This window comes from Tamandua tetradactyla, chromosome 1, assembly GCF_023851605.1.
Source record: "Tamandua tetradactyla isolate mTamTet1 chromosome 1, mTamTet1.pri, whole genome shotgun sequence".
In the NCBI taxonomy this organism is placed as follows: Eukaryota; Metazoa; Chordata; class Mammalia; order Pilosa; family Myrmecophagidae; genus Tamandua; species Tamandua tetradactyla.
Genome location: NC_135327.1, coordinates 195,682,404 through 195,709,386, shown reverse-complemented (window position 1 = coordinate 195,709,386; position 26,983 = coordinate 195,682,404). Strand labels below are relative to the sequence as shown.

Here is a 26,983-nt window from a genome sequence, read left to right as displayed (position 1 = left end):
ATGATGATTGAACAATGATATAGCTTTCACAATGAGACTCTGTGAATGTGAAAACCTTGTGTCTCATGCTCGTTTTATGTACTATATCAACAGAAGAGTAGAACATATAGAATAAAAATAAATAATAGGGGGAACAAATGTTAAAATAAATTTAGTTTGAAATGCTAGTGGTAAATGAAAGCAAGGGATAAGAAGTATGGTATGTATAATCTTTTTTTTCTCTGTTATCATTTTATTTCTTTTTCTGTTGTCTTTTTATTTCTTTTTCTAAATCGATGCAAATGTTCTAAGAAATGATGAATATGCAACTATGTGATATTAAGAATTACTGATCGGGGCGGGCCGCGGTGGCTCAGCGGGCAAAGTGCTTGCCTGCTATGCCGGAGGACCTCGGTTCGATTCCCGGCCCCAGCCCATGTAACAAAAACGGAGAAACAGAATACAATAAAACAAGAAAATGTTTAAAAATGTTTCCCTTTCTTCCTTCCTTCCTTCCTTCTCTCTGTCTTTCCTTTAAAAAAAAAAAAAAAAGAATTACTGATCGTATATGTAGAATGGAATGATATCTTAATGTTTTGTTTGTTAATTTTTTTTAATTAATTTTTTAAAAAAAGGCAATGGGAGAGCTGTGGAATGGATTTGTGGACCTGTGAGTCTAGAATCATATTTTGTTCATTCTGACATCTTAAATTCGAAATCCTGATTTATGATGTAAGGATAAACATAATTTCTTAAGCAGCAGTTGCAAGAACAATAAATCAATTCGCTGTCTAGTCCTTTAAAATCTCAGCAAACTACTGGAAGTATTACCATTGGAAATCCCTATTGGAACATAGCTCATTTTTTTTCTTTTCCTTTATTATTTGTTATATGAAAACCATAATAAAATATATATATTACCAAAAAAAAGGTTCTGCCTTCAATAAGTCTACATCCACAAGATTGAATTAAAAGAATACGACCAGGGATCCAAGATGGCGTCTTAGTAAGGTACATGCGTCTTAGTTCCTCTGACTCCAAATCAACTAATAGGTGAACAGAAACAGTACAAAACAACTCCCGGGGCTACAGCAGGGAATGGACACACAGCGTAACCAAGTCTGGGCTGGCTAGTCTGACTGCGAAACTCAGCTGCGGTGAGTGAGATCCCCGAGCGGCGGGCGATTTCCCGAGCAGCCGCAGCTGCGGCAGTCCGAGCTAATCCCTCCCTCCTTCCGGGGCTGGCTGAGAGACTCGGAGAGACAAGCTTCCCAGCCAAGGCGGCCGGCGCCACACTTTTGCGGGCGGCTTCGAGTCCGCGACTACAAGTCTCGGATCAGAGGGCTATCCAAAGTCTGAGCTGGCAAGTCTGATTCCGAGTCTTGGCTGCGGCGAGACCCCCGAGCGGCCGCAGCTGCGGCGGTCCGAGCTAATCCCTCCCTCCTTCCGGGGCTGGCTGAGAGACTCGGAGAGACAAGCTTCCCAGCCAAGGCGGCCGGCGCCACACTTTTGCGGGCGGCTTCGAGTCCGCGACTACAAGTCTCGGATCAGAGGGCTATCCAAAGTCTGGGCTGGCAAGTCTGATTCCGAGTCTTGGCTGCGGCGAGACCCCCGAGCGGCCGCAGCTGCGGCGGTCCAAGCTAATCCCTCCCTCCTTCCCGGGCCGGCTGAGAGTATCGGAGAAGTAAGTTCCCCAAGCCGAGGCAGGCGGCGCCCTTCTTTTGCGGGCGGCTTCGAGTCTTGGCGTTAAGTCCGCGGCTACGAGTCCCGGATCAGAAGGCTATCCAAAGTCTGGGCTGGCTAGACTGACTGCGAGACTCGGCTGCAGTGAGACCCCCGAGCGGCGTGCGATCTCCCGATCAGCGGCAGCTGCGGTGGTCCGAGCTACTCCCTCCCCCCTTTCCGGGCCAGCTGAGAGTATTGGAGAAGCAAGTTTCCCAAGCCGAGGCAGGTGGCACCCCTCTTTTGCGGGCGGCTTCGAGTCTCTGCTTCGAGTCCGCGGATACGAGTCTCAGATAGGAGGGCTATCCAAGCCGCGGAAGCCCCCCCCCAACGGGAGGCTTCCTGGTCCGGTGGGGAATCCCCCAGGCCCGCTGCGGCCCGCAACCAGCCACAGGGTCCCCTCAAGCCGCGGCAGCTGACGCCCCCACCACGCGCGGCCCCTGAACCAACGGAAGATTTGGACCCGAAAGCCCCAGGCCACGGAGATCGGTGACTGGGGGAGACCCATTCCAAACACTTGAGACAAACGTGTGCCACGTGCGCCACGTACTGGGCAAGATAAGAAAAACAGATCCCAGAGATTTCACAGAAAAATATTACAACCTTGCTGGGTCCAACACCCAGAGAAATCTGAATAAATGCCCAGACGCCAGCAGCAGAAGATAACTGTCCACGCTCAAAAGATTGAGAATATGGCCCAGTCAAAGGAACAAACCAATAGCTCAAATGAGACACAAGAGCTGAGACAGCTAATCCTGAATATACGAACAGAAATGGAAAACCTCTTCCAAATTAAATCGATAAATTGAGGGAGGACATGAAGAGGACATGGGCTGAACATAAAGAAGAAATAGAAAAACTGAAAAAACAAATCGCAGAACTTATGGAAGTGAAGGATAAAGTAGCAAACATAGAAAAAATAATGGATAGTTACAATGATAGATTTAAAGAGACAGAAGATAGAATTAGTGATTTGGAGGATGGAACATCTGAATTCCAAAAAGAAACAGAAACTATAGGGAAAAGAATGGAGAAATTTGAACAGGGTATCAGGGAACTCAAGGACAATATGAACCGCACAAATATGCGTGTTGTGGGTGTCCCAGAAGGAGAAGAGAAGGGAAAAGGAGGAGAAAAACTAATCGAAGAAATTTACACTGAAAATTTCCCAACTCTTATGAAAGACCTAAAATTACAGATCCAAGAAGTGCAGCGCACCCCAAAGAGATTAGACCCAAATAGGCATTCTCCAAGACACTTACTAGTTAGAATGTCAGAGGTCAATGAGAAAGAGAGGATCTTGAAAGCAGCAAGAGAAAAACAATCCATCACATACAAGGGAAACCCAATAAGACTATGTGTAGATTTCTCAGCAGAAACCATGGAAGCTAGAAGACAGTGGGATGATATATTTAAAATACTAAAAGAGAAAAACTGCCAACCAAGACTCCTATATCCAGCAAAATTATCCTTCAAAAATGAGGGAGAAATTAAAACATTCTCAGACAAAAAGTCACTGAAAGAATTCGTGACCAAGAGACCAGCTCTGCAAGAAATACTAAAGGGAGCATTAGAGTCAGATACAAAAAGACAGAAGAGAGAGATATGGAAAAGAGTGTAGAAAGAAGGAAAATCAGATATGATATATATAATACAAAAGGCAAAATGTTAGAGGAAAATATTATCCAAACAGTAATAACACTAAATGTCAATGGACTGAATTCCCCAATCAAAAGACATAGATTGGCAGAATGGATTAAAAAACAGGATCCTTCTATATGCTGTCTACAGGAAACACATCTTAGACCCAAAGATAAACATAGGTTGAAAGTGAAAGGTTGGGAAAAGATATTTCATGCAAATAACAACCAGAAAAGAGCAGGAGTGGCTATACTAATATCCAACAAATTAGACTTCAAATGTAAAGCAGTTAAAAGAGACAAAGAAGGACACTATATACTAATAAAAGGAACAATTAAACAAGAAGACATAACAATCATAAATATTTACGCACCGAACCAGTGTGCCCCAAAATACGTGAGGAATACACTGCAAACACTGAAAAGGGAAATAGACTCATATACTATAATAGTTGGAGACTTCAACTCACCACTCTCATCAAGGGACAGAACATCTAGACAGAAGATCAACAAAGAAATAGAGAATCTGAATATTACTATAAATGAACTAGACTTAATAGACATTTATAGGACATTACATCCCACAACAGCAGGATACACCTTTTTCTCAAGTGCTCATGGATCATTCTCAAAGATAGACCATATGCTGGGTCACAAAGCAAGTCTTAACAAATTTAAAAAGGTTGAAATCTTACACAACACTTTCTCGGACCATAAAGGAATGATGTTGGAAATCAATAATAGGCAGAGTGCCAGAAAATTCACAAATACGTGGAGGCTCAACAACACACTCCTAAACAACGAGTGGGTCAAAGAAGAAATTGCTAGAGAAATTAGCAAATACCTCGAGGCGAATGAAAATGAAAACACAACATATCAAAACTTATGGGACGCAGCAAAGGCAGTGCTAAGAGGGAAATTTATTGCTCTAAATGCCTATATCAGAAAAGAAGAAAAGGCAAAAATTCAGGAATTAACTATCCATTTGGAAGAACTGGAGAAAGAACAGCAAGCTAACCCCAAAGCAAGCAAAAGGAAAGAAATAACAAAGATTAGAGCACAAATAAATGAAATTGAAAACATGAAAACAATAGAGAAAATCAATAAGGCCAGAAGTTGGTTCTATGAGAAAATCAATAAGATTGATGGGCCCTTAGCAAGATTGACAAAAAGAAGAAGAGAGAGGATGCAAATAAATAAGATCAGAAATGGAAGAGGAGACATAACTACTGACCTCACAGAAATAAAGGAGGTAATAACAGGATACTATGAACAACTTTACGCTAATAAATACAACAATTTAGAGGAAATGGACGGGTTCCTGGAAAGACATGAACAACCAACTTTGACTCAAGAAGAGATAGATGATCTCAACAAACCAATCACAAGTAAAGAAATCGAAGCAGTCATTCAAAAGCTTCCTAAAAAGAAAAGTCCAGGACCAGACGGCTTCACATGTGAATTCTATCAAACATTCCAGAAAGAATTAGTACCAACTCTCCTCAAACTCTTCAAAAAAAATCGAAGTGGAGGGAAAACTACCTAACTCATTCTATGAAGCCAACATTACCCTCATACCAAAACCAGGCAAAGATATTACAAGAAAAGAAAACTACAGGCCGATCTCTCTAATGAATATTGATGCAAAAATCCTCAATAAAATTCTAGCAAATCGTATCCAACAACACATTAAAAGAATTATTCATCATGACCAAGTAGGATTCATCCCAGGTATGCAAGGATGGTTCAACATAAGAAAATCAATTAATGTAATACACCATATCAACAAATTAAAGCAGAAAAATCACATGATCATCTCAATTGATGCAGAGAAGGCATTTGACAAGATTCAACATCCTTTCCTGTTGAAAACACTTCAAAGGATAGGAATACAAGGGAACTTCCTTAAAAGGATAGAGGGAATATATGAAAAACCCACAGCTAATATCATCCTCAATGGGGAAAAATTGAAAACTTTCCCCCTAAGATCAGGAACAAGACAAGGATGTCCACTATCACCACTATTATTCAACATTGTGTTGGAGGTTCTAGCCAGAGCAATTAGACAAGAAAAAGAAATACAAGGCATCAAAATTGGAAAGGAAGAAGTAAAACTATCACTGTTTGCAGACGATATGATACTATACGTCAAAAACCCGGAAAAATCCACAACAAAACTACTAGAGCTAATAAATGAGTACAGCAAAGTAGCAGGTTACAAGATCAACATTCAAAAATCTGTAGCATTTCTATACACTAGCAATGAACAAGCGGAGGGGGAAATCAAGAAACGAATCCCATTTACAATTGCAACTAAAAGAATAAAATACCTAGGAATAAATTTAACTAAAGAGACAAAAGACCTATACAAAGAAAACTACAAAAAACTGCTAAAAGAAATCACAGAAGACCTAAACAGATGGAAAGGCATACCGTGTTCATGGATTGGAAGACTAAATATAGTTAAGATGTCAATCCTACCTAAATTGATTTACAGATTCAATGCAATACCAATCAAAATCCCAACAACTTATTTTTCAGAAATAGAAAAACCAATAAGCAAATTTATCTGGAAGGGCAGGGTGCCCCGAATTGCTAAAAACATCTTGAGGAAAAAAAACGAAGCTGGAGGTCTTGCGCTGCCAGACTTTAAGGCATATTATGAAGCCACAGTGGTCAAAACAGCATGGTATTGGCATAAAGATAGATATATCGACCAATGGAATCGAATAGAGTGCTCAGATAAAGACCCTCTCATCTATGGACATTTGATCTTTGATAAGGCAGTCAAGCCAACTCACCTGGGACAGAACAGTCTCTTCAATAAATGGTGCCTAGAGAACTGGATATCCATATGCAAAAGAATGAAAGAAGACCCATATCTCACACCCTATACAAAAGTTAACTCAAAATGGATCAAAGATCTAAACATTAGGTCTAAGACCATAGAACAGTTAGAGGAAAATGTAGGGAGATATCTTATGAATCTTACAATTGGAGGCGGTTTTATGGACCTTAAACCTAAAGCAAGAGCACTGAAGAAGGAAATAAATAAATGGGAACTCCTCAAAATTAAACACTTTTGTGCATCAAAGAACTTCATCAAGAAAGTAGAAAGACAGCCTACACAATGGGAATCAATATTTGGAAACGACATATCAGATAAAGGTCTAGTATCCAGAATTTATAATGAGATTGTTCAACTCAACAACAAAAAGATAGCCAACCCAATTACAAAATGGGAAAAAGACTTGAATAGACACCTCTCAGAGGAGGAAATACAAATGGCCAAAAGACACATGAAGAGATGCTCAATGTCACTGGCCATTAGAGAAATGCAAATCAAAACCACAATGAGATATCATCTCACACCCACCAGAATGGCCATTATCAACAAAACAGAAAATGACAAGTGCTGGAGAGGATGCGGAGAAAGAGGCACACTTATCCACTGTTGGTGGGAATGTCAAATGGTGCAACCACTGTGGAAGGCAGTTTGGCGGTTCCTCAAAAAGCTGAATATAGAATTGCCATACGATCCAGCAATACCATTGCTGGGAATCTACTCAAAGGAATTAAGGGCAAAAACTCAAACAGACATTTGCACACCAATGTTTATAGCAGCGTTATTTACAATTGCAAAGAGATGGAAACAGCCAAAATGTCCATCAACAGACGAGTGGCTAAACAAACTGTGGTATATACGTACGATGGAATATTATGCAGCGTTAAGACAGGATAAACTTATGAAGCATGTAATAACATGGATGGACCTAGAAAACATTATGCTGAGTGAGTCTAGCCAAAAGCTAAAAGACAAATACTGTATGGTACCAATGATGTGAATCGACACTCGAGAATAAACTTGGAATATGTCATTGGTAACAGAGTTCAGCAGGAGTTAGAAACAGGGTAAGATAATGGGTAATCGGAGCTGATGGAATACAGACGGTGCAATAGGACTAGATACAAAAACTCAAAAATGGACAGTACAATAATACCTAATTGTAAAGTAATCATGTTAAAATACTGAACGAAGCTGCATCCGAGCTATAGGTTTTTGTTTTGTTTTGTTTTGTTTGTTTTGTTCTTATTATTATTACTTTTATTTTTTTTCTCTATATTAACATTCTATATCTTTTTCTGTTATAATGCTAGTTCTTCTAATCCGATGCAAATGTACTAAGAAACGATGATCATGCATCTATGTGATGATGTTAAGAATTACTGATTGCATATGTAGAATGGTATGACGTCTAAAAAAAAAAAAATGGTCAGCACAATACTGCCTAATTGTAATGTAATTATCTTGGAACGCTGAATGAAGCTGCATCTGATCTATAGTTTTTTTGTTTGTTTGTTTTGTTTTTTTTTCTCGTATATATTTTTGTACTTTTTATTCTTATTTGTGTTTTCTCTCTGTGTTATCACTTTATTTCTCTTTCTGTTGTAGTGCTATTTCTTTCTCTAAATCGATGCATATGTACTGAGAAATGATGACCATACACCTATGTGATGATATTAAGAATTACTGATTGCATATGTAGAATGGATTGATTTCTATTGTTGTGTTAGTTAATTTTTTTAATTAATAAAAAATAAATAAATAAATAAAATAAAAAAAAAAAGAATATGACCAGGAAAACTACTGTTGCATGGGATGGGCCATGTTTAATAGGAAGATATCAGTAGTACCACAGCAAAACCAGGGGTAAAAATGGCGGGGGGGGGGCGGCGGTAGACACAATAGTTAAGGGGAGGTTTGGATTTTCTGTTTGGTGAGGGTGTATTTATAGGCTATTTTTCTCTTAGGAGCAACGAAAATTGTCTTAACTTGAGAGTGTTGATGGACCGTTGACTTTGGACATTATACATGATGCCCAGTGAATGGAGGTGGCTGAAGAATACACTGAGAAGTAGAATGGCAAACTGCCGTCTATACATATGATCACATATTGTGGTGCTACAGAAAGGAATAAAGTTCTGAGGCATGCAACATTGGGAATGTACCTGTAGGACATTATGTGATGCAAAATAAGCCAGAAACAAAAGAGCAAATATTGTATGGTGTCATTTAGAAAATACTTATAAGAAAATTGGGGCTCTTATAGCAGTCACATTTAGTCCAGAGTAGTAATTATTTCTGCATTATGAGAGGCTGTGCTATATATGTATAACCTGGTATTTCTCTGGAACTTTGGGTACCTATGTGACATGTATGACTCAGAGTAGGAGGTTCTGCAGTTCTGCCACATACAACAACTGCTAAAAAATTGAAAAAGAGCTCAGACTTCAACTAGAGATAAGAACAAAACCAATTGGTTTGGGACTAAGGCCATCAGAATACAGGAATAAGGAAGACATTGTCTGTATCTTAGAACTTCACCTATTCTATGAGACCAAAGGAAGAGAGATTATTTTATCCAAAACCTAAATTTTCTGTAGCACATAATCTAACTCTTCCTGTCTGGATTGATCATTTAAACAACCCAAACACAAGGAGACCAGAATTGGAATGAGAGCTTGTAATTTTGTATAGCTTAATGTAATGCCCGGATATATCCCAGAGTATGTTGAACAGATAATTTAAAAAGTACCATAGTATTCAACGTTATTACTGTAAAGGCAGTCCTTACTTCACCTGTTTTATCCTTTGGCTTTTTTCAGATCTATTTTTTTCTCACCTTTTGCTCTTTAAGTTACCCTTACTAATACTCTTATTTCTGTACCCTCCTCCAGCTCTCTCCCTGTCTTTTCTTTTAGTAGTTTACTAAGCTCCCTTTAATAGTTTTTGTAGGGCCGGTCTCTTCTCAACAACTCTCATCTTCTGTTTATCTGTGAATATTTTAAATTTTCCCTCATTTTTGAAGGATAGCTTTGCTTGATAGAGAATTCTTGGCTGGCAGTTCTTCTCTTTCAGTAACTTAAATATTTCATACTGCTCTGCCTTCTTGCCTCCATGGTGTTTGATGAGCAAGCATTTATTCTTATTTGGCTTCCCTTGTATGTGGTGAATTGCTTTTCTCTTGCTGCTTTCAGAATTTTCTCCTTCTCTGTAACGTTTGACAGTCTTATTGAAATAGACTTCTTGGAGTGGGTCTATTCAGATTTGTTCTGTTTGGAATGCGTTGGACTTCTTGGATTTGCGTATTTATGTCTTCCTGGCCATTTTCCCTTCTCTTCTCCTGTGATGCCCATGTGTTTGTGTGCTTTGTGTTGTCAGTCATTTCCCTGAGACCCTGTTCAAATTTTTTCATTTTTTTCTCCATTTGCTTTGTCTATTCGAATTGGGTTGTACTGTCTTCTAGCTTGCTGTTCCTTTCTTCTCTCTCTCCAAATTTGCCATTGTGTCTCTCTAATATTTTTAATTTCATCTACAGGTATTTCGTTGCCATAATACTTTACTTTTCTATGTATTCTTTCAAATTCTTCTTTAATCTCTTCACGTGTCTTCTTTGTACCCTTTATCTTTTTATGCATATTTTCTTTCATTTCTTTGAATTTATTCAAGAGATTTCTTTGAACATATTTGATTAGTGGTTCTAAATTCTGTATCTCCTACGACTTTTTAAATTGATTATTTGGCTTGGCCATATCTTCTTGTTTCTTAGTGTGCCTTGTAATTTTTTGCTGGGTACTGGGCATCTGTTATCTTGATGGGTCTATTCTGAAGGTCTGTTTCTCTTGTCTAGGATTTAGTGGTTGCCTGGGTTTAGGGCACTGCTTTGACAGTTGGATCGTCAGTATTTCCCAGCCAAAACAGTGTGAGATACTCATACAGGGGATGTATACCTGCTACAGGGGGCCCGGGATAGGGTCTGGAGAGACTCTGAAAAGCCCTGCTTTTTTACCTCTACACTTTCCAGCCCGTAGAGCAAATAGCACTCGTTAGTTACTTATTCATCCTGAGAAGTCATAGCACCTGTCAGCATCTGACCCGGAGAACTGAAATTGTGGGATCTCACTTCACAGGCCAATATCTGGCCCAGTGTTGGGCTATGTCCCCTCTGTACTTTTGGTGGAAAACTCTTGCAGCTTCCCCTCTCCACAACTGACTCCCAGCAAAGAATCGGGCCTCCACCTGCTACTTCCCTAAAGGGGTGGGAGTGGACACCAGGAGCCACAGTGAGAATGACAGTGTCTACCCCCATTTTCTCAGTTCCTTCATCCATTATTAACCTGGTCATTGAAATGTCCTCCCCTATCTCTCAAACCCCCAAACAGTTGATTCTGATGGTTTATGCCTGGCTGTTTACTGCTTCGAGGAAAGCAGATTTTAGTGTTCCCTCCCTGATCTTCCATTTTAACAGCTCTTCCTTGCTGCCCTTTTGTATTTCACCCTCCCCAGCTGCTTCCATTGTGCTGTGGGTCCCTGTGGACCTGGGTCCCTGGTGGGAGGTGGAAGGAATCCCAGCCGCTGCCTCTGGGCAGTTCTTGAGCTGTGTGGGACCATGTGAGGGGGAGGAATACCCATGCAGGGGTTGTATACCTGCTGGAATGGGCTTGGGATGGGGTCTGGAGGGACCAGTCCTAGACAAAAGTTTTCTAGCTGATATTTTTCTCTTTCTTGGATTCAGCATTTGTGGGATCCTTCTATGATCGTTACCTTCCCCCAGAGCTCTTAGCAAGTGATAGTTGTCCTTTTTTTCACTGAAGCTCTGGGGAGAAGTTTTTAGTAGTTGCCTTACATCACCATGTTGATGACATCCTCTCCTTGAGCATTTTTAAGACCGTTTTTGTAAAGGCTTTGTTTAGTATGTCCACATTCTCATCTTCCTTGGTATTTTCTGATCTTTTTCCTATGGATGGGCCATCATTTCCTGTTTTTTATCTTGTACTCTTGTTGTACACTGTACCGTTTAATATTTTAAAATGTTAACTCTGGGATTTTCTCCCTAGGATGTCTGTTTCTTGGTTTATAATCAGCTGGTGACAAGACAAATTTTGTTTGACTTCTGCCCTCATTTCAGGAAGGTATGCAGTGTCCACGGTTTTCCCTTTCTGGATCTCTGTCTTGTCCTGAGTTGGCTTGTTAGTTGTTTTGGAGTTCCCCAATTTACAGGAGTTTGGCTGTCCCTGTTTCTCAAGAGAGAGTCCACCCTCTCCTGGGTATTTGAAACCAGCAAGACTTTGTCCCAAACAATCCATCTGTGTTATTTTTTTACACTCCTTTTGATGTCTCATGTTGTTTTTTACTAGAGGGCAAATTCTAGGAGAGTCACTCCAAAAACGACTTTCTCAAGTCAGCCTCTCCAGCCAAAACAGGGCCAAGGACCCACAAAGGGGTGCAGACCAGCTCCAGAGTGCCCTAGGAAAGTATCAAAAAGGCTCCAAAGTCTTCTCTGACTGCTCCCCAAAGCTGAGCTTTCCCAGCTACCCAGCAAATGTAGCCTTTCAGCTGTCTCCTGCAGCACTAAGAAAGTGCTGGGTCTTAAAACCCTTCCCGTCTGGGAAGGGTTGAAACAATAGCTGCCCTCAGAGCCAGGGCCCAACGATCCAAATTTGCTAATCAAATGCTGTGATCAGTGATTGGCTGTGCCCAACCCCTGTTCTTGGGGAAGAGGATTTTTATGTCCCTGTCACCAGCAGCTCAGCAGAGACTGGACCCCATGGTCGCCTTCAGTGAGGGTGGGGTATCGGCACCAACAGCTGCCACATGGAGAGAGCAATGTACAGTTCTTTACTGTAATTTATCTGCCTCTTCTTCCATTCTTCCTTGGATGCAGTAGTGTTCTTTTGGCCTCTGGAGTTTTAAAATAGTTGTTTCAGACAGTTCCTGCTTGTTTACTAGTTGTTTTGGTGGGAGAACTGCGTCCTGGAGCTCCCTACTCTGCCATCTTCCCAGAAAGTCCAGTCTTATTTTTAAACCTTGCTCCTGTTGATTTTTCTGTGAGATTGAGAGCTTAAATTTGAAATATTTCTTAGCTTTGTAAAATTTTCCATGGTCACTGATTTTTCACAAAATGAAAATGGAACTTTAAACAATAATTTTCAGGTATATTTTGGGAAGGGCTGCTGTTTTTACGGTTGTACATAATGAGAGCCAAGGCCGCCTCTTTTCTTTAACCACTATATTTATACAAATGTAGGCTTTTTTTTTTTTACTATTAAATTTTGTATTCAAGAACAGCGGCTGCTTCTTTCCTACCCTTCTGTAGTGCCTAGTAGAGTGTTACATTTGATGTTGATGATACTTGTTTTTCCTCTCTAACCTGATCCACGGAATTGTTTTTCTTTTTTTAGAATTCTTGTGCACTTTCTCAACTTCAACTGTCACTCTCGCCTCCCTGTCCTTGGTCCCTGCCAACTGAAATTCTGTTTATATTTCCAGATTCTATTCAAGTATCACCTTAGTCATGAAAAATTCACCATATTAGTTCCCCACAGGCAGAACCAGTCACTGTTTATGTCTTTCCATTGATAATCTATAGCCCTTTTCATGTTGTTTCATGATCACTTATGCTCGGTGTTCTCAACTGGGAGCCGTTTTATCCCCCAGGGCAATATCTGGGAAGACATTTTTGTTTTTCACAACTGAGAGCGAGAAGTCATGCTACTGGCATCAGGTGGGCAGAGGCCAGGGATGCTGGCATCCATCCTACAGTGCACAGGACAGCCCTCCCACAGCAAAGAGTTATCCTGCCTAAATGTCACTAGTCTTGATGTTGAGAAATCCTGTTGAGGTATCTGAGTTTCTTACTAAATTTTGAGTTCTTTAAAGGTAGAGACTATGTTTTGCTCATATCTGCACCTTACACACACATTCTTCCCATCCTTCCATGGCCAGTCATAGTGCCTCGTTCGTAATGAGCCCCAGTAAGTGTAAATTGAATTACTCTATTCTGTTGACCGTAGCTAAAGATTGGAGAGATGGGATTGGACAGGCAGAGAGGTAGGGAAGCCTTCTTCTCTGCTAAGCACTGGCATCCTCTCAAACCTCCTAATTGAGATTTCTACCAGTAGAACATATGTGTTATAACCATCATAGTAGAATCATATTCTCACCTCACTCTGTCCTTAAGTAGATTTCCTTCTTTGTCAGGAATATCATTCTTTTTAGTCACCTAAGATAAAAATTAGGGGAGGTTTTATTTTGTTTTTTAACTCATTTATCTCTAAACCTTTTGGTTTTTTTCCTTCCAATTGTCCCTTTATACCCAAGTTCGTTCACCCTTATAGTCCTGATTTACCATTCTGAGACTTGGTTTTTATATGACTTCTAATTAGTTTTCCCTGATGCTAAGACAGTTTATATACTACTGTAAAACAGTCTTCTCTAAGCTTTATTGTATCGTGTCATTGAACTATGTAAAATCCATTGCTGGTAGCCTAGCTTTTTCTTTCAAACCCACCCAGCCCCCACCCCCATAAGGGTATTTAGTCAAAATGGGGCCATATTATTTCCCAAATTCCTAACTCATCTTCTTCATTAAATTTGTCTAATTTCATTACAACTAGTCTAACTTCAGTGTTTACGAACGTGAGGTAGTCATCTCCCTTTCCATGCCTTTATCAAGTTTTTCTTCTTTCTTTATCTAAATCTCACCCATCATGCAAAGCCTGGATGAAATCCTACCTCAAAAAATGTCCTTGACTGACTGTGCTCATCTCTACTTTCTCTGAATATCTCTATACTAAAATTTTCAGACCATGACCTTAACATATATTATTTCTTAACTCTTCAGTGGCATTTTTGTATGAGATTGCCAGTGTTGCTGTCTTAGTTTGAAAGTTGCCAGAATGTGATATACCTGAAACAGAATGACTTTTTAAAAGGGGAATTTATTAGTTACAAGTTTGCAGTTGTAAGGCTGTGAAATGTCCAGTTTAAGGCAAGGCTATGAAAATGTCCAATCTGAGGCATCCAGGGAAAGATCTTGGTTCAGGAAGGCTGATGATGCTCAAGGTTTCTCTCTCAACTGGAAAAGCACAGGGAGCTGGGGCGGGGGTGGGGGGTAAACATGGCGACAACTACTAGCTTTCTTTCCAGGCTTTGTTTCATGAAACTCCCCCAGGAGCATTTTCCTTCTTCATCTCCAAAGGCCTCTGGCTGCTGCGTGGGCTCTAAAGCTTTTTCTAAAATGGTTCCCTCTTAAAGAGCTCCAGTAAGCAATCCCACCTTGAGTGGGTAGAGACACTTCTCCATGGAAATCATCTAATCAAAAGTTACTACCCACAATTGGGTGGGTCACATCTCCATGGAAACAATCAAGTTGCTCCCCACCTAGCAATATTGGATGAGGATTAAAGAACTTGGCTTTCCTGGGGTACACAATAGAATTCAAATCAGCACAGTTGCCAACCAACTGGATTTTAAGCTTGAAAAAGAGGCCAGACTTTCAGCTGCCCCCTTAAGTCCCAAAATAATGCTAAGGGCATAGTAATTAAAGAAAAAAAACTGAGGGTGGATGGGGCTTGCAGAAGAGCATAGCACAGAGAACTTTTACTGAGGACCTGTTTTCTGCCATACACTATCTCATGTAATCTCATGTATTCCTCACAGAAGCTCAATTTGAAGGATCCTTGTATCCGATTGTATAATAGAGAGAAAGTTGCTGAGAGATTAAATAATATGCCCAAGAATAGCAACTAAGAAGTGAGTGGTAAAGCTCGAATTGAGATTTGGGACAAATCTGAGTAACTCTAAAGTTACTTTGCATTAGGCCATGCTATTTAACCTTCTAGGTCTGCTGTTTACCCTTATATATCTGATACTCTATCATACTCTATCTACCTCTGTAATTTTGAGATGCTAAAAAACTTTTCATATCCTCAAAAAGAAGTAATGTGTATGTCCATATTTGTGTTTTAAAACTTAAATGCATCAGAGATTTTCAAATTAAATTACTGAAAATATAATATACTGGCTTATTATGTTTTAAGTTTGTAAAACATCTACCTTCAAAGAAATGTAGAGTGTAAGACCTGGCCCGGTAGCCTCTGGCTGGAAGGCCCCCACCCGAACTAAAACCCGTGAACATCTGGGCATACAGCTGTTCAAACTCAGCCAATCAGGACCTGCCCTGACAAACAAAGGACCCCCACTGCACACGGCCTGGCCCATAGCTATGCCCCCAGCCCTAAAGCACAGGAAACTTCTGACCTACCACAGGAGGCCCCGTAGGCATCATCAGCACCCCTACTAGCTAACCTGTATCTAATCCCACCGCTCCTAGTGGGGCGCGACTTCCCTGGCCCGCATCCTAAACCCCCGGACCTGGGAACCTCGCCTCGGGACAATAAAATTTTAAACTCGGACTCAGTTTCTCTGATTTTTCAGTCTGCTACTGTTTAAAACCTGACATAGAGCATTTTATGTGTTTCTCATTTATGTTGCCAACATTTCAGAATTATTATTTTGATTACTTCCATTTACTGAATTGTATAACTCAACCATGGTTATGAAATAATTGCCTTTTTATGTAATTTACAAATGTTAACATTTGTCAACAAGAATTTTCCTTATTTACAGGTACAGATTTATGAATTAGAAGAACACAAGATTGAAACATGGAGGGGTAAGCACTATTGTTGGGTATTGAAAAATCTTTTAATGTCAGGGGTAAAAACACATACTGTGTGAAATATGTTTTAATTCCTCAGATATTTTTATCTCTGCTTAATAAACTACATTAATTAAGACATCATTTTATTTATTTCTTTAATTAAAGCATCATTCTATTTATTTCTGTCTTCTTGTTTTTATAGTAAGCCACAGTACCATAATTATTATTTAACACACATTTGTAGACCTGCTATGGCATGCAAGGTCCTGTGCTAGGGCTGGGAACACAAGGATGAGTGAGCTAACCGTTGCCCAAGTCTCTGCCCCCATTGGAGCAACCATTCTAGTAGTATTACCCTCAGGAATTTGCCTTTGTATACAAAATGCACCAAGGAAATGCTTAATTGTAACAAAAACAAGCAGCTCTTCTTACTTAAATTTTAGTGATTTTTTTTTTTTTTTTTTTACAAATTATGGAGAAACAGAACTAGTGAATTTTAACCAAATTATTTGGATCCGATAACATGAAAATAACTTCAAGATCACTTTCTTTTGTTTTATACCACTGAAATTCACCATTTCTAATCACGATACCTTTTTCGGAAATGGAATCGTTTTTCAGATTCTGATTTCAAGATTGTGAAAGTGGGGTTGGTTAGTGAGACCTAGCATGGTGGGCTGGTGGGGCATAGGTAAAGGGCATGTCAGCAGGACCGTCATAGATAAAAATACGGGAATGGGATCAGTGAGAAAAAAGTCTGGCTGAAATGGAGGTGGGGCTTTGCAGGGTACTCAGGGAGAAACCTAGGATAGAAATGGAGGGACCAGTTGAACAAAAAACTTGCATTTGAAATTGAAAGGTTTAGTTTTGCACTTTCCATGTTGTGCCTGATATTATAAATAGCCTTTGTGCCTAGTTGTAAAATCTTTCAAGTACTGATGGGCCGTTTTAAGTCCACACGATTTAGAAGTTGGAGTGGCGTATTTGTTATGTTATGGCTTTATCAAGTCAAACAACACATTAAGTCAACAGGGACACATATCTTAACATTGTCTTTTATGAAGTGATTGTGTAAATTAACATCAAGACAGATTCTTATCAAATTCTGCTGTAGAAGTAATGTTAGACCAAAGTTTTAAGTCTATGTATATTTTGATATGACATGGTATTCGGTAGTAATAATAATGCCTAGATATTCTGGAATGCCTTCTATAAAGAAACCTCTATAAAGCAAATTCAATACGGTTCCCATAATGTGATTGATTTTGACTTTACTTCAGTAAAATAAAACTTAGGAACATTAACTGATTTAATCTTTTAACTGATAAAAATTAGTTTTAAAGTATTTCATAAATGAGTCATTTTGTGAGGGTAATATTAACATGATAGCGTTCTAGTGACCTCTACTGGTATTCCTCTTTCATCAGATATTCTTAATTTTTCTTCTGATTTTTATAAACACCTACTGTAATGTTGTTTTTTAAATACTTAATTTCCCTACAAAAGCAATATCTTGAAAACAGTTTAGAAGTTGTTTAAAGTAGCCATAACTATAATTAACACAGCTGTTCTGCGTAAATTTCTTTGATTTGGGTTTTTAATCCTTACAATTATTACTTGTAAATTGAAAAAGAACTTTATGTATTAGTTGCAAATAGCAGATATGATATTAATTGCATATTTTCTTTCTAAAAATACAGAGCTTTATTTACAAGAAACATTTAAACCCTTAGTGAATATATCTCCAGATGCAAGGTAAATTTGTAATTTTTCTCCTTTGAAAATTTTCATTTATTTAGATTTATCTGTTTTATTACCGTGACAAACAAACACAAAAACATGGTTCTTTTGATTTAGATAGGGGTCAGCTGCCCTTGATTCTGAATACTAAATTCAGGGAATTGGGGGACAGTGGAAATAGCAGTGATTGTTGGCCCACAGGTTTATGGGATATACACTGGGAGAATGGTCATACAAAGCATTGTTTATAAGTTCAGGTCACCTGTGACAGAGTCAATCTGCGGACCTTGTTAAAATTGCAGGTTTGGGGGCTTTGCTCCCAGCTTATTAAGTCATTGGTTAGAGAGTGGAGCCCAGGAACCTGCATTTGAACAGCTTCCCCAGTGATTCTGAAACACAGTGAGTTTAAATATCATATCAGATCTTGGTTCAGAGGTGGTCAAAAGAATGAACTGCCTTCTCTGTAATCTTCTAGCCTATATTTTCTGATCCAAGCCTCCTGGAATGGCTCTGAGTACATTTCCTCATGTATATAAAAGCATTTTTTAAAACTCTAGAAAAATATATAGAAAAGGTAAAATCTTTATTCTTAATTATTTTTGTCCTAACAACAGCACATAATCACCAAACCTTCTTATTGGCAGTCATGGACAGACACAGGATAGAATAGAAGTACAACTCTATAAAACTTAATCGGCGTGGCATTTCACATAGTCAGAACTGGAATCATTAGTCCAGGAAGCCTACTGCTTCACCTTTTACTGTGTTGCTAATATTAGTCTGTTAGCTTTTCTTAGTACTGTTTATTAGTACTAAAACTTAAACAGCTTAGTACTTAGTTAGAGTCTGTCATTTTTTTTTTCCAAATAAAAAACTGCTTTCCTACAGATTTGTAGATTGAACTTCTATTTGAGATTTATTAACATAGATGGTAAAAAAATTTTTTAAATTTACTGAGATCTCCAATTTAAAAATTTTCCAAAATGCACATTTATGTCAGTCAGCCATTTCTTACTATAATATAAAAATTCTAGAAATGCTTTTAAAGCAGGGGTGGTCCAAAGGTTTTTTGATTTTTCTTTAAAGCCTCCTAACAACTTTAATGGCTTTTCCCACAGCCTCTTCGATGCTGTATACTCGTTGATCAAAAATAAAATCCACAGATTGCCAGTTATTGACCCTATCAGTGGGAATGCACTTTATATACTTACCCACAAAAGAATCCTCAAGTTTCTCCAGCTTTTTGTAAGTAGTTTTTAGTGTTTCTAAAGACATAGTTGCATTTACTTAAATTTCCTCCAAGTAACTTGGCTCCTGTTATCCTCAACAGAAGAAATTGTTAGTTTTGAGGACTTCATTTCTGTACTTCAGTTTCTCAACTTGCTATTTGGATTATACATTCTCAGAGTTGATTCCAATTAAAAGTATTCACCTTTAGTGCAAGTATCAGAATAATAAAAATGCTCGAAATTCTTAATTAGAATATTTATCACCTAAAATAGGAGAAATGAAGCATTTTGCAAGTCAGTCTAATTAAGGAATGCTATACAAGATAAATTGGGCCAGTTTTTATAGCAAAAATTGCCTTAGAATGTTTTATTATTATCATAGTTTTGGAAATATGTTCAGAATATGCAGTCCCCAAGATTAACTGCAGGAGTGATAGAAAAACCCAAAGCAAATAAATTAGGACAAGAGATTACCATGTTGGTCCAAATTAGGGCTGTATTATCTGTAAGTTTTTCAACTGCTCTGAACGGAGGTGGGTTCACAGTCATCCAGAACTTAGACCCTCTTTGGTTGGCTATATTGAAAGAGACTCAGAGTAAACGGAGTTCACAAGGAAGGTTTCGTTTTTTCCTTTTAATTACATGCACTGACTTTGAGATTTTAAGTAACTGTCATATAGAACCATTAGAAAGCCTCCGTTTTTGAACCTTTAGAAGGTTCAAAAGAGATTGTATGAATAGTCATTTTTTAAAAGAATTTAACAGACAAAAATCTACTTCAAATTAGCTTTCCTGTTTCCCTCTCCACGGCTTTAAACAAGAAAATAAAACACCACTCTGTGTGATGAGAAGGAGCCCAAGCTCCTCTTCCTGGAAAGCTGCCTTAAAGTGTTGCTTTTGCCTTACAGAAACACTGAGGGTTTAGTAATTGAGAGAAAAACCCTGTCAATTAAAACAATCTGATATTTTAATAGTTTAAGTACATAGATATAACTTTTTTTACATTTAAATAAATGCTAAAAATGAAGGTAGGAAGGAGAAGAGTAATTTACCAAGAAAGTATGACATTTATTTAATAAAGAATGAATAGGGAAATAGAATTAAGAATGTACCAATGTGTCCTTCCTCCTCTGTTGTGAACGGGCCTTTGCTCTGGCACGTGCTGTGATTGCAGTGGCATTAAAGTTTAACAGGAGAGAGGGTGGGAAGTGGCATGTGTTGAGGGCACGCCACGTACCAGACCTTTAGCTTCTTAATCCTCAGAATGGTTTTTCTTTTGTTTCGTTTTGTTTTTTTGCTTGGGCGGGCACCAGGAAGAATAGTATTTTTTAAATTCTATTAATCATGAGTGCTAAATACCATTAAGCATTTATTATGCTGTGGACACTGTCCTAAGCACTTTACATGACACATCTAATTTTCACTATTGTCCTATCAGGTAGGTATTTTTATTAATCCCATTTTATAGGTGATGAAACCAAGAGAAGTTAAGTAACTTTGCCAAGGTCACAGGGTTGATAAGTGGCCTCTGAACAAGCACTGTGCATTTGCAGCCCTGTGGGGTAGGCATTTTTATCTCATGAGGCACCTGGCCCCAGAAGGGTCAAGAAACATGCCCAAAGCCACCCAGATACTAAGCGGTAGATGTCACACCCAAGAGATCTATCCAACTCCAAGGCTGGTACCATTTCTACTACTGTACTACTGTAAAAAAAAAAAAAACAAGTAAAAGTTTGAGGTGTCGTCCCTGTGCGACTACTTTAGATTTTCTCTTCTACAATGAGTTGGGGAAGTTGTTGCCGCCCACTACTTACTGCCTTATATATTTGGGCCAATATGGTAGTTAGAATCCTCCTACTAGAATATTCAGCTAGAAATTTTGGTTTTCAGGTTAAAATATAGAATTTTAAAGAAATTTCAAAACCTGATTTTTACTGAAATATTAGATCATTTTCTGAGGAAAAGGGTAGCTTTCTCTCTCCAGACATTTCAATAGTACCCTAAGCATATAGCATAGAACAGGGAATTGTCCTATATTGGGATGAACTAGATGGCCTAATAGGACTTTTTTTTTTCTCTAAATTTCTAGGATTCTCATGCTTTGAATATTGATGAACTCTTTGACTTGAACATTTTGTTTCTTCTAATTGTTCATCTTTTCCTGATAATTATAAGGTACACCAGGAGGATGGAATCAACTGTACCCTTTACAAAAGGTGGATTTTTGAAACCATAGACCTTATTTTGTTATAGTCAAACATGATCCTAGACTTTTTTCTTTTGACTTCTCCCTCCTCCTTTAAAGCAGCTCATGAAAAGAAGTTAATTTTTAAAGGCTCTTTTAATTCTGTTCAGCTGGCTTCATCTTTGTTTCTGGTAGACGAAAGTTGGAGTCCTCCAAAGGAGAATCAGGAGGTAGAGGTGGGGTGGGATAAGGACTAACTGAGCAGCTCAGAATAGCCACCACCCAAAGCTTTGAGTAGTGGGTTTAGAAATGTGTGGGTTGTTAGTAAATGTTAAGTAATGCGGGACTAGGAAGTTAGCATGCATAATTAGGAATAAAGGATTCTCGGTGGCTTACAGGTCCTAATTTCCCAGCTAGACCTGTTCTCTTCTTCTATTTCCTTTTTTAGTGAAGAGAAGAAGAAAAAAATGTTAAAAAAAAAAGTGCTTTGCAATATTTTGTTAAATAGCTATAGATAATTGGTTTGAACAAAAGATAAACAATTTTTATATGTAACTTTTTCATATTAATTCAGACATCCAGATAGATTGTTAGAAAAAAACTAACTTTAATTTGCTTGTCCATAGTTTTCATGCAAATCTTGACATTTGGACATTAAAAAGTATATTTTGGTTCTAGAACATCTGCATTTATTTTCCTATTTAGATGTCTGATATGCCAAAGCCTGCCTTCATGAAGCAGAACCTGGATGAGCTTGGAATAGGAACATACCACAACATTGCCTTTATACATCCAGACACTCCTATCATTAAAGCCTTGAATATATTTGTAGAAAGACGAATATCAGCTTTGCCTGTTGTGGATGAGTCAGGTTTGTGTGTTTGGCCATTACAGTTAAAAAGAAACAACTGTTTATCTCATTAGAGTAAAATTATTTTTAAATGACCTAGCATATCAGATAAGTGGGGAAAATGGAAATTTAGATTTGGTGAATAAATTTAGTACCAAAGAGCACTCAGGATACTAAATACCTGGCTTTTTTCTTATATTCCAAAAAGATGATTTCATGTCCATTCAAAATCAGGTATGCTTATTTCTTTATGTTTAATTCCTAGTAATTGTCTTGTGAAGACTGATTTTAATATCTTTAGTTTCTAAGATTTTTCTAACATATATTTTCATTTTTAGGAAAAGTTGTCGATATTTATTCCAAATTTGATGTAATTGTAAGTATTTTTAATTTTGTTAAACCTGTCACCCAGAATGCATTTTGAAATATATTCATTAATCTGTTCTTGGTTTTTCTCTTTCTCTAATCAATTTCCTAACATTTTTAAATCTGAGGATATCCTCAGAGAATTCCAGGGACCCTTCATAGAAATTGTACTTTTAATATTCAGCAGTTTAGCCTTATAACTTTTATAATGATAGACTTGGAGCATTTTATAGTTCTGATAGAATCTCATCCCATGTCTGCAGCATGTGTGTAAATTTGTGAGGGAGGTTTTATTCATGGAGCCTAAAACAGTGTGCTTAGAGCACATATGGATCCATGATCCCTTGTCCTAGCAGCCCATTGCTCACAGACTGGGAAACTCTGCTTTAACAAAGACAGCAAAGTTATTAAATAGAGTTATATAAAATCCTGTAATTGAATGTTTGCTTTAAATCTACTAGGTTTAAGGTTGGTATGACATTTTCCCATTTTCGTGATTTTTTTCCCCCATCATTTTAAATGTACTTCCTTAGAGTTGTGTACAGCTTCTGAGACAGGAAATTGATATTGTACCAGTCCCGGATGCCCATAGCATTTTTTGCCACAACATTGACCCCAGCATTAAATGTTCTTTTCAACACTGCCTCAGACCCTTTGGTTCATCCTATTCTGTTTTATATAATAGATACCGAAATAGGTTTATTGGAATTTTGGTTACGTGGGGAATGCTCTAAAATCTGAACCCTGAGAAGCAGTTTAGATGTGGACATTGTCACACCTGTCCTTCCTGCAGGATTGCTGGTGCTGATTGTCCCCCAAAGCCTTCCCAGCAAAAACCTTGCTCATGGGGGTTACTCTTTCTGAGGGAGAGAGTCCACAGATGCAGGTTTCCTAACCCTGTGGTGCTTCTCACCCTTTGCAAATGAGGTCCACCGTCCAAAGGGTTTGTTTATTCAGGATTTAAAAGAGGGTAAGAATGAGAAAAAAATATTTTGGTAGAAAATGCAACCACAATTGAACTATGTTTCACAACTAAGGTATCCCATATAATATAAACTCTTTATTGATAAGGTTATGAAATAACAGTATTATTGGCATGTTACAAGCTAAAAAAGAGCACTTATAAATGCATACTGGTATTGAATTAAGATAGCATTTTTTTAAACTAAGTTGCCTTAAACTTACTAATTTTGGTCATTAATGTGAATTGAAATGAAAGGATATAATATATTCTTTTACTTTATTATAGAATCTTGCTGCTGAGAAAACATACAATAACCTAGATATCACAGTAACCCAAGCCCTTCAGCACCGTTCACAGTATTTTGAAGGTGTTGTGAAGTGCAATAAGTTGGAAATACTGGAGACCATCGTGGATAGAATAGTAAGAGCTGAGGTGAGTTGGCTTTATTAGATTCCTTCCTTCCCTTTCCCCAGCCCCCCACCCCTGCCCCAATGAGGAGACCTTACCTGGTTTCTGAAAGTTGCATGTGAAGTAGTTGGTTGCATAAAAAACACAGCTGTCCCTTTCAAGAACCATCATTAGGAGTTCATCTGCCCCTCATTTTATTACTGTTTGCTCAAGAATTCTACCCTAAGTCTGTCATCATCTAAATTAACTCCCCAGCTTCAATTTCCACGGCTTTTAATGTGTTTCATTAGAATCTATGTATGAGACCTTTCCTTTTTTACTTGAATTTAACATCTGGAATCATTACTTGTTTTACAAAGTATTTTTAAAATGGCTTGGGAATATGCTTAACTTTGTATTAATGTCCTCAGAATTATATGCCATTTGAAGATCATAAGCAGAAATGGGCAAGGCCTCCCTACTTTTAAGGTCAGGGCATCCACATGATGGGCTCATGTTATAGAAGAATATAGTTGTTGATATGGGAAAACAGAATATATTGCAGAGAGAAAAAGCCTGTAACTCTTATACAGTATAATTCTTTTTGTTAAAATACATGTATTAGTAGAGAAAAGGCTAGAAAGACTAGATACTTCATTAACTAGAATAGTACTAAAATATTAACAATGGCTGTTCCTGGATGAGAGAGTGACAGTTGACATAGCAGGGTGGTAGTGCTTTTTTGTGTTTTCTCATTTGAACATGAGTTATGCAGAGGTTAAAAACAAGACTTTTAAAAAAGTATTGCATGAATAAAATATTTTTAATAAAGAAATAATTGGCTTTCCTCTAAGTTCATCTAGTGCGCAATAAAAATTTAATTGTAATACGAAACAGGTAATTGAAGAAAATAAAGAAGTAATTAAACAGTTCTCTAAAGTTAGCCATCTTCATTAACATTTTTTTTTACCTAATGACTACATGCTGGGGAACAAACACAAGTTTTTTAGCATTAAGGTAGTTTGTTAAGAGATGTATATAGTGCCCGAAATGATTCCATTTTATTTATATAACTCAAAAAAACAGTACTAATTTAGACTCAACAACAGATGAAAAGAAAATATTTTGGGTAGTCATTTTTGTCTGATAGAATTACTGAATATGGTATGAATACAGTACAATATGGTTTGCCCTTAACCTTCAGTGGTTCGAAAGATAGTTTTCATCATTATTGAATTTGAACAATAAAATTTGTCTCTGACCCTAAATGCAAACCATCATTTTAACCTCTAGTTAATGAATAATTGTGTTGTGTTATATTACAGGATTAATGAAGACTCTCAGCTAAAGGCTTTTTAGATAATTTTAGAGGAAATTACTGTTGACTAACATGAGAAAGATGACCAAGTGATAAAGTTTTTTAACCTAAAGAAAGCTGTGATGTCAAAAACATCACCAACAAGATATCATTAGAGAAAGAAGAAATATAAAATCAAAATGTCCCTCTTTCTTTTGATCTCTTTCCTGTGTTCCCCACTTTGTGTCTGGTGGGTCTGACTGCTCAAGTCAGAGAAGACGCTCTCTGGGGTGGTCTGACTGCCCCGTGGCCACCTCAGTCCTAAAGTTCCAAAGCTTTGAACTCAGGCTAGAGGTGATGCTTTCTCCCTCTTTCCCTTTTAAGTAGGATATTTTGTTGTAACAGCTTGGAACCTTATCCATTTGTTTTTTGCAACTCTTTTGGGTAGAAAAATTAAATATCATTCTTAGTATGTAAATTTCATTAGAGAAAAGACCAAAAAAAAAATCTAAGAGAAGTAACTTATTTGCAGTGTTAATAGCCATTTCCCATGTATACAGGCATCTTACAGTTATTAGAAATCAAGATCCAACTTTAAAAACAAGAAAAATTTATGTTTAAGCTATGTATAACATAGTTTATGTTATACTTGCTGGTTTGAGTTCCAGCCTTCATATCTTAAAATTTGAAAACCCAGCAGGACATTTCTGGTTAATTTTTCTTAGCAGTTCAAGCAGATCAGCATTACATTTTAACCCATTTATATCATTCTGAACGCTATTGTTTTCTTCACATTTGCGGAATATATTCATTGAATAGTACGTTACTGGCTAATTTTTTCCCTTTCTCTAGTATCTTTTTTAATCTGTGTTTTAATTTAAACTTTCACGTGGCCTCTTTTCTCATTTGCAGGTTCATCGGCTGGTGGTAGTAAATGAAGTAGATAGTATCGTGGGTATTATTTCCCTGTCAGATATTCTACAAGCCCTGATACTCACACCAGCAGGTATAAATGTTGATTTCCAACCTTTACCATAAGTTTATAGGAATAGTAGGTGATAGAACAGTTAGGTGCAGCAAATAAATAGTTCTTTCTTTCCTATACCTTCCACTTACAAATCGAGGCTTTTTGAGCATCTTTGTAAACCAGTTCTCATTCTTTCCTTTATGGTTTTAAAATTTTCCACTTACTTGTGAGGAAAAAGAGTATAGAAAGTATTGACTTAAGAACATTATGTTAAAACCCAGCAATGTCTAAATGACCTAGGATTCTTTGCCATTTTCATCAATAACCTTTTCCATTTTTCATCATAACTTTTTCCATTAGAAATCCCTGATTTGGCTGGGGAAATACAAGCCAAGTGCCAAAGACCATTGACATGAACACAATCAGCAACAAAACTCTTAGACAAAAGAGGGAAACTTTAAAAATAATCTTAAGATAACTGGATGCCCAGATACCAGCCAAAAATTACAAGGCACTCTAAGAAACAAAGAAGATATGGTCAAGCCAAATGATAAAATAATCAGAGGAGATACAGAATTTGGAACAACTAATCAAATATGTTAAAACAAATCTGAATAATTTCAATGAGATACCTGAAGAAACAAAGGATGTTAAGAAGAGACTAGTAGAGCATAAAGAATTTGAAAGTCCATAGGAAAATAGATCTTATGAAATTGAAATACTATAAATGAAATTAAAAATATACTGTAGACACACAGTGGCAGATTTGGAGAGGCAGAAGAAAGGATCAGCAAACTAGAAGATAGAGCAGCTGAGCTCAAACAAGAGAACAAATGGGGAAAAAAAGGAAAAATTTGAACTGAGTCTCAGGGAAATAATTAATGACATTAAACACAAATATATGCATCATATGTGTCCTAAAAGGAGAAGAGAAGGGAAAAGGGCCAGGAAGAACATTTAAGAAAATAATAGCTGAAAATTTCCCAACCCTTAAAAGACATAAATATGCAAATCAAAGAAACCCAATATACTCCAAATAGAATAGCCCTATTCCAAGAAACATACCAGTCAGATTGTCAAATGCTAAGTACGTTAAAAGAATTATACACCATGACTAAGAGGGTTTTACCCCTGTTATCAAGGACTAAAAC

The 26,983-nt window shown here is 37.7% G+C and overlaps 1 protein-coding gene across 13 annotated transcripts in view; it reads left to right on the top strand.

The window, feature by feature from the left end:
• Positions 1 to 26,983, top strand: part of PRKAG2 (protein kinase AMP-activated non-catalytic subunit gamma 2) — a 614,065-nt gene that overhangs the window by 575,195 nt on the left and 11,887 nt on the right. For all 13 annotated transcript variants that reach the window (XM_077150199.1, XM_077150232.1, XM_077150194.1 and 10 more), the window contains 7 exons: positions 15,814 to 15,859; positions 17,548 to 17,602; positions 18,706 to 18,832; positions 21,707 to 21,872; positions 22,190 to 22,227; positions 23,467 to 23,613; positions 25,778 to 25,871. In XM_077150199.1, the coding sequence (XP_077006314.1) occupies positions 15,814 to 15,859; positions 17,548 to 17,602; positions 18,706 to 18,832; positions 21,707 to 21,872; positions 22,190 to 22,227; positions 23,467 to 23,613; positions 25,778 to 25,871 (673 nt within the window). The remainder of the gene's footprint in view (positions 1 to 15,813; positions 15,860 to 17,547; positions 17,603 to 18,705; positions 18,833 to 21,706; positions 21,873 to 22,189; positions 22,228 to 23,466; positions 23,614 to 25,777; positions 25,872 to 26,983) is intronic.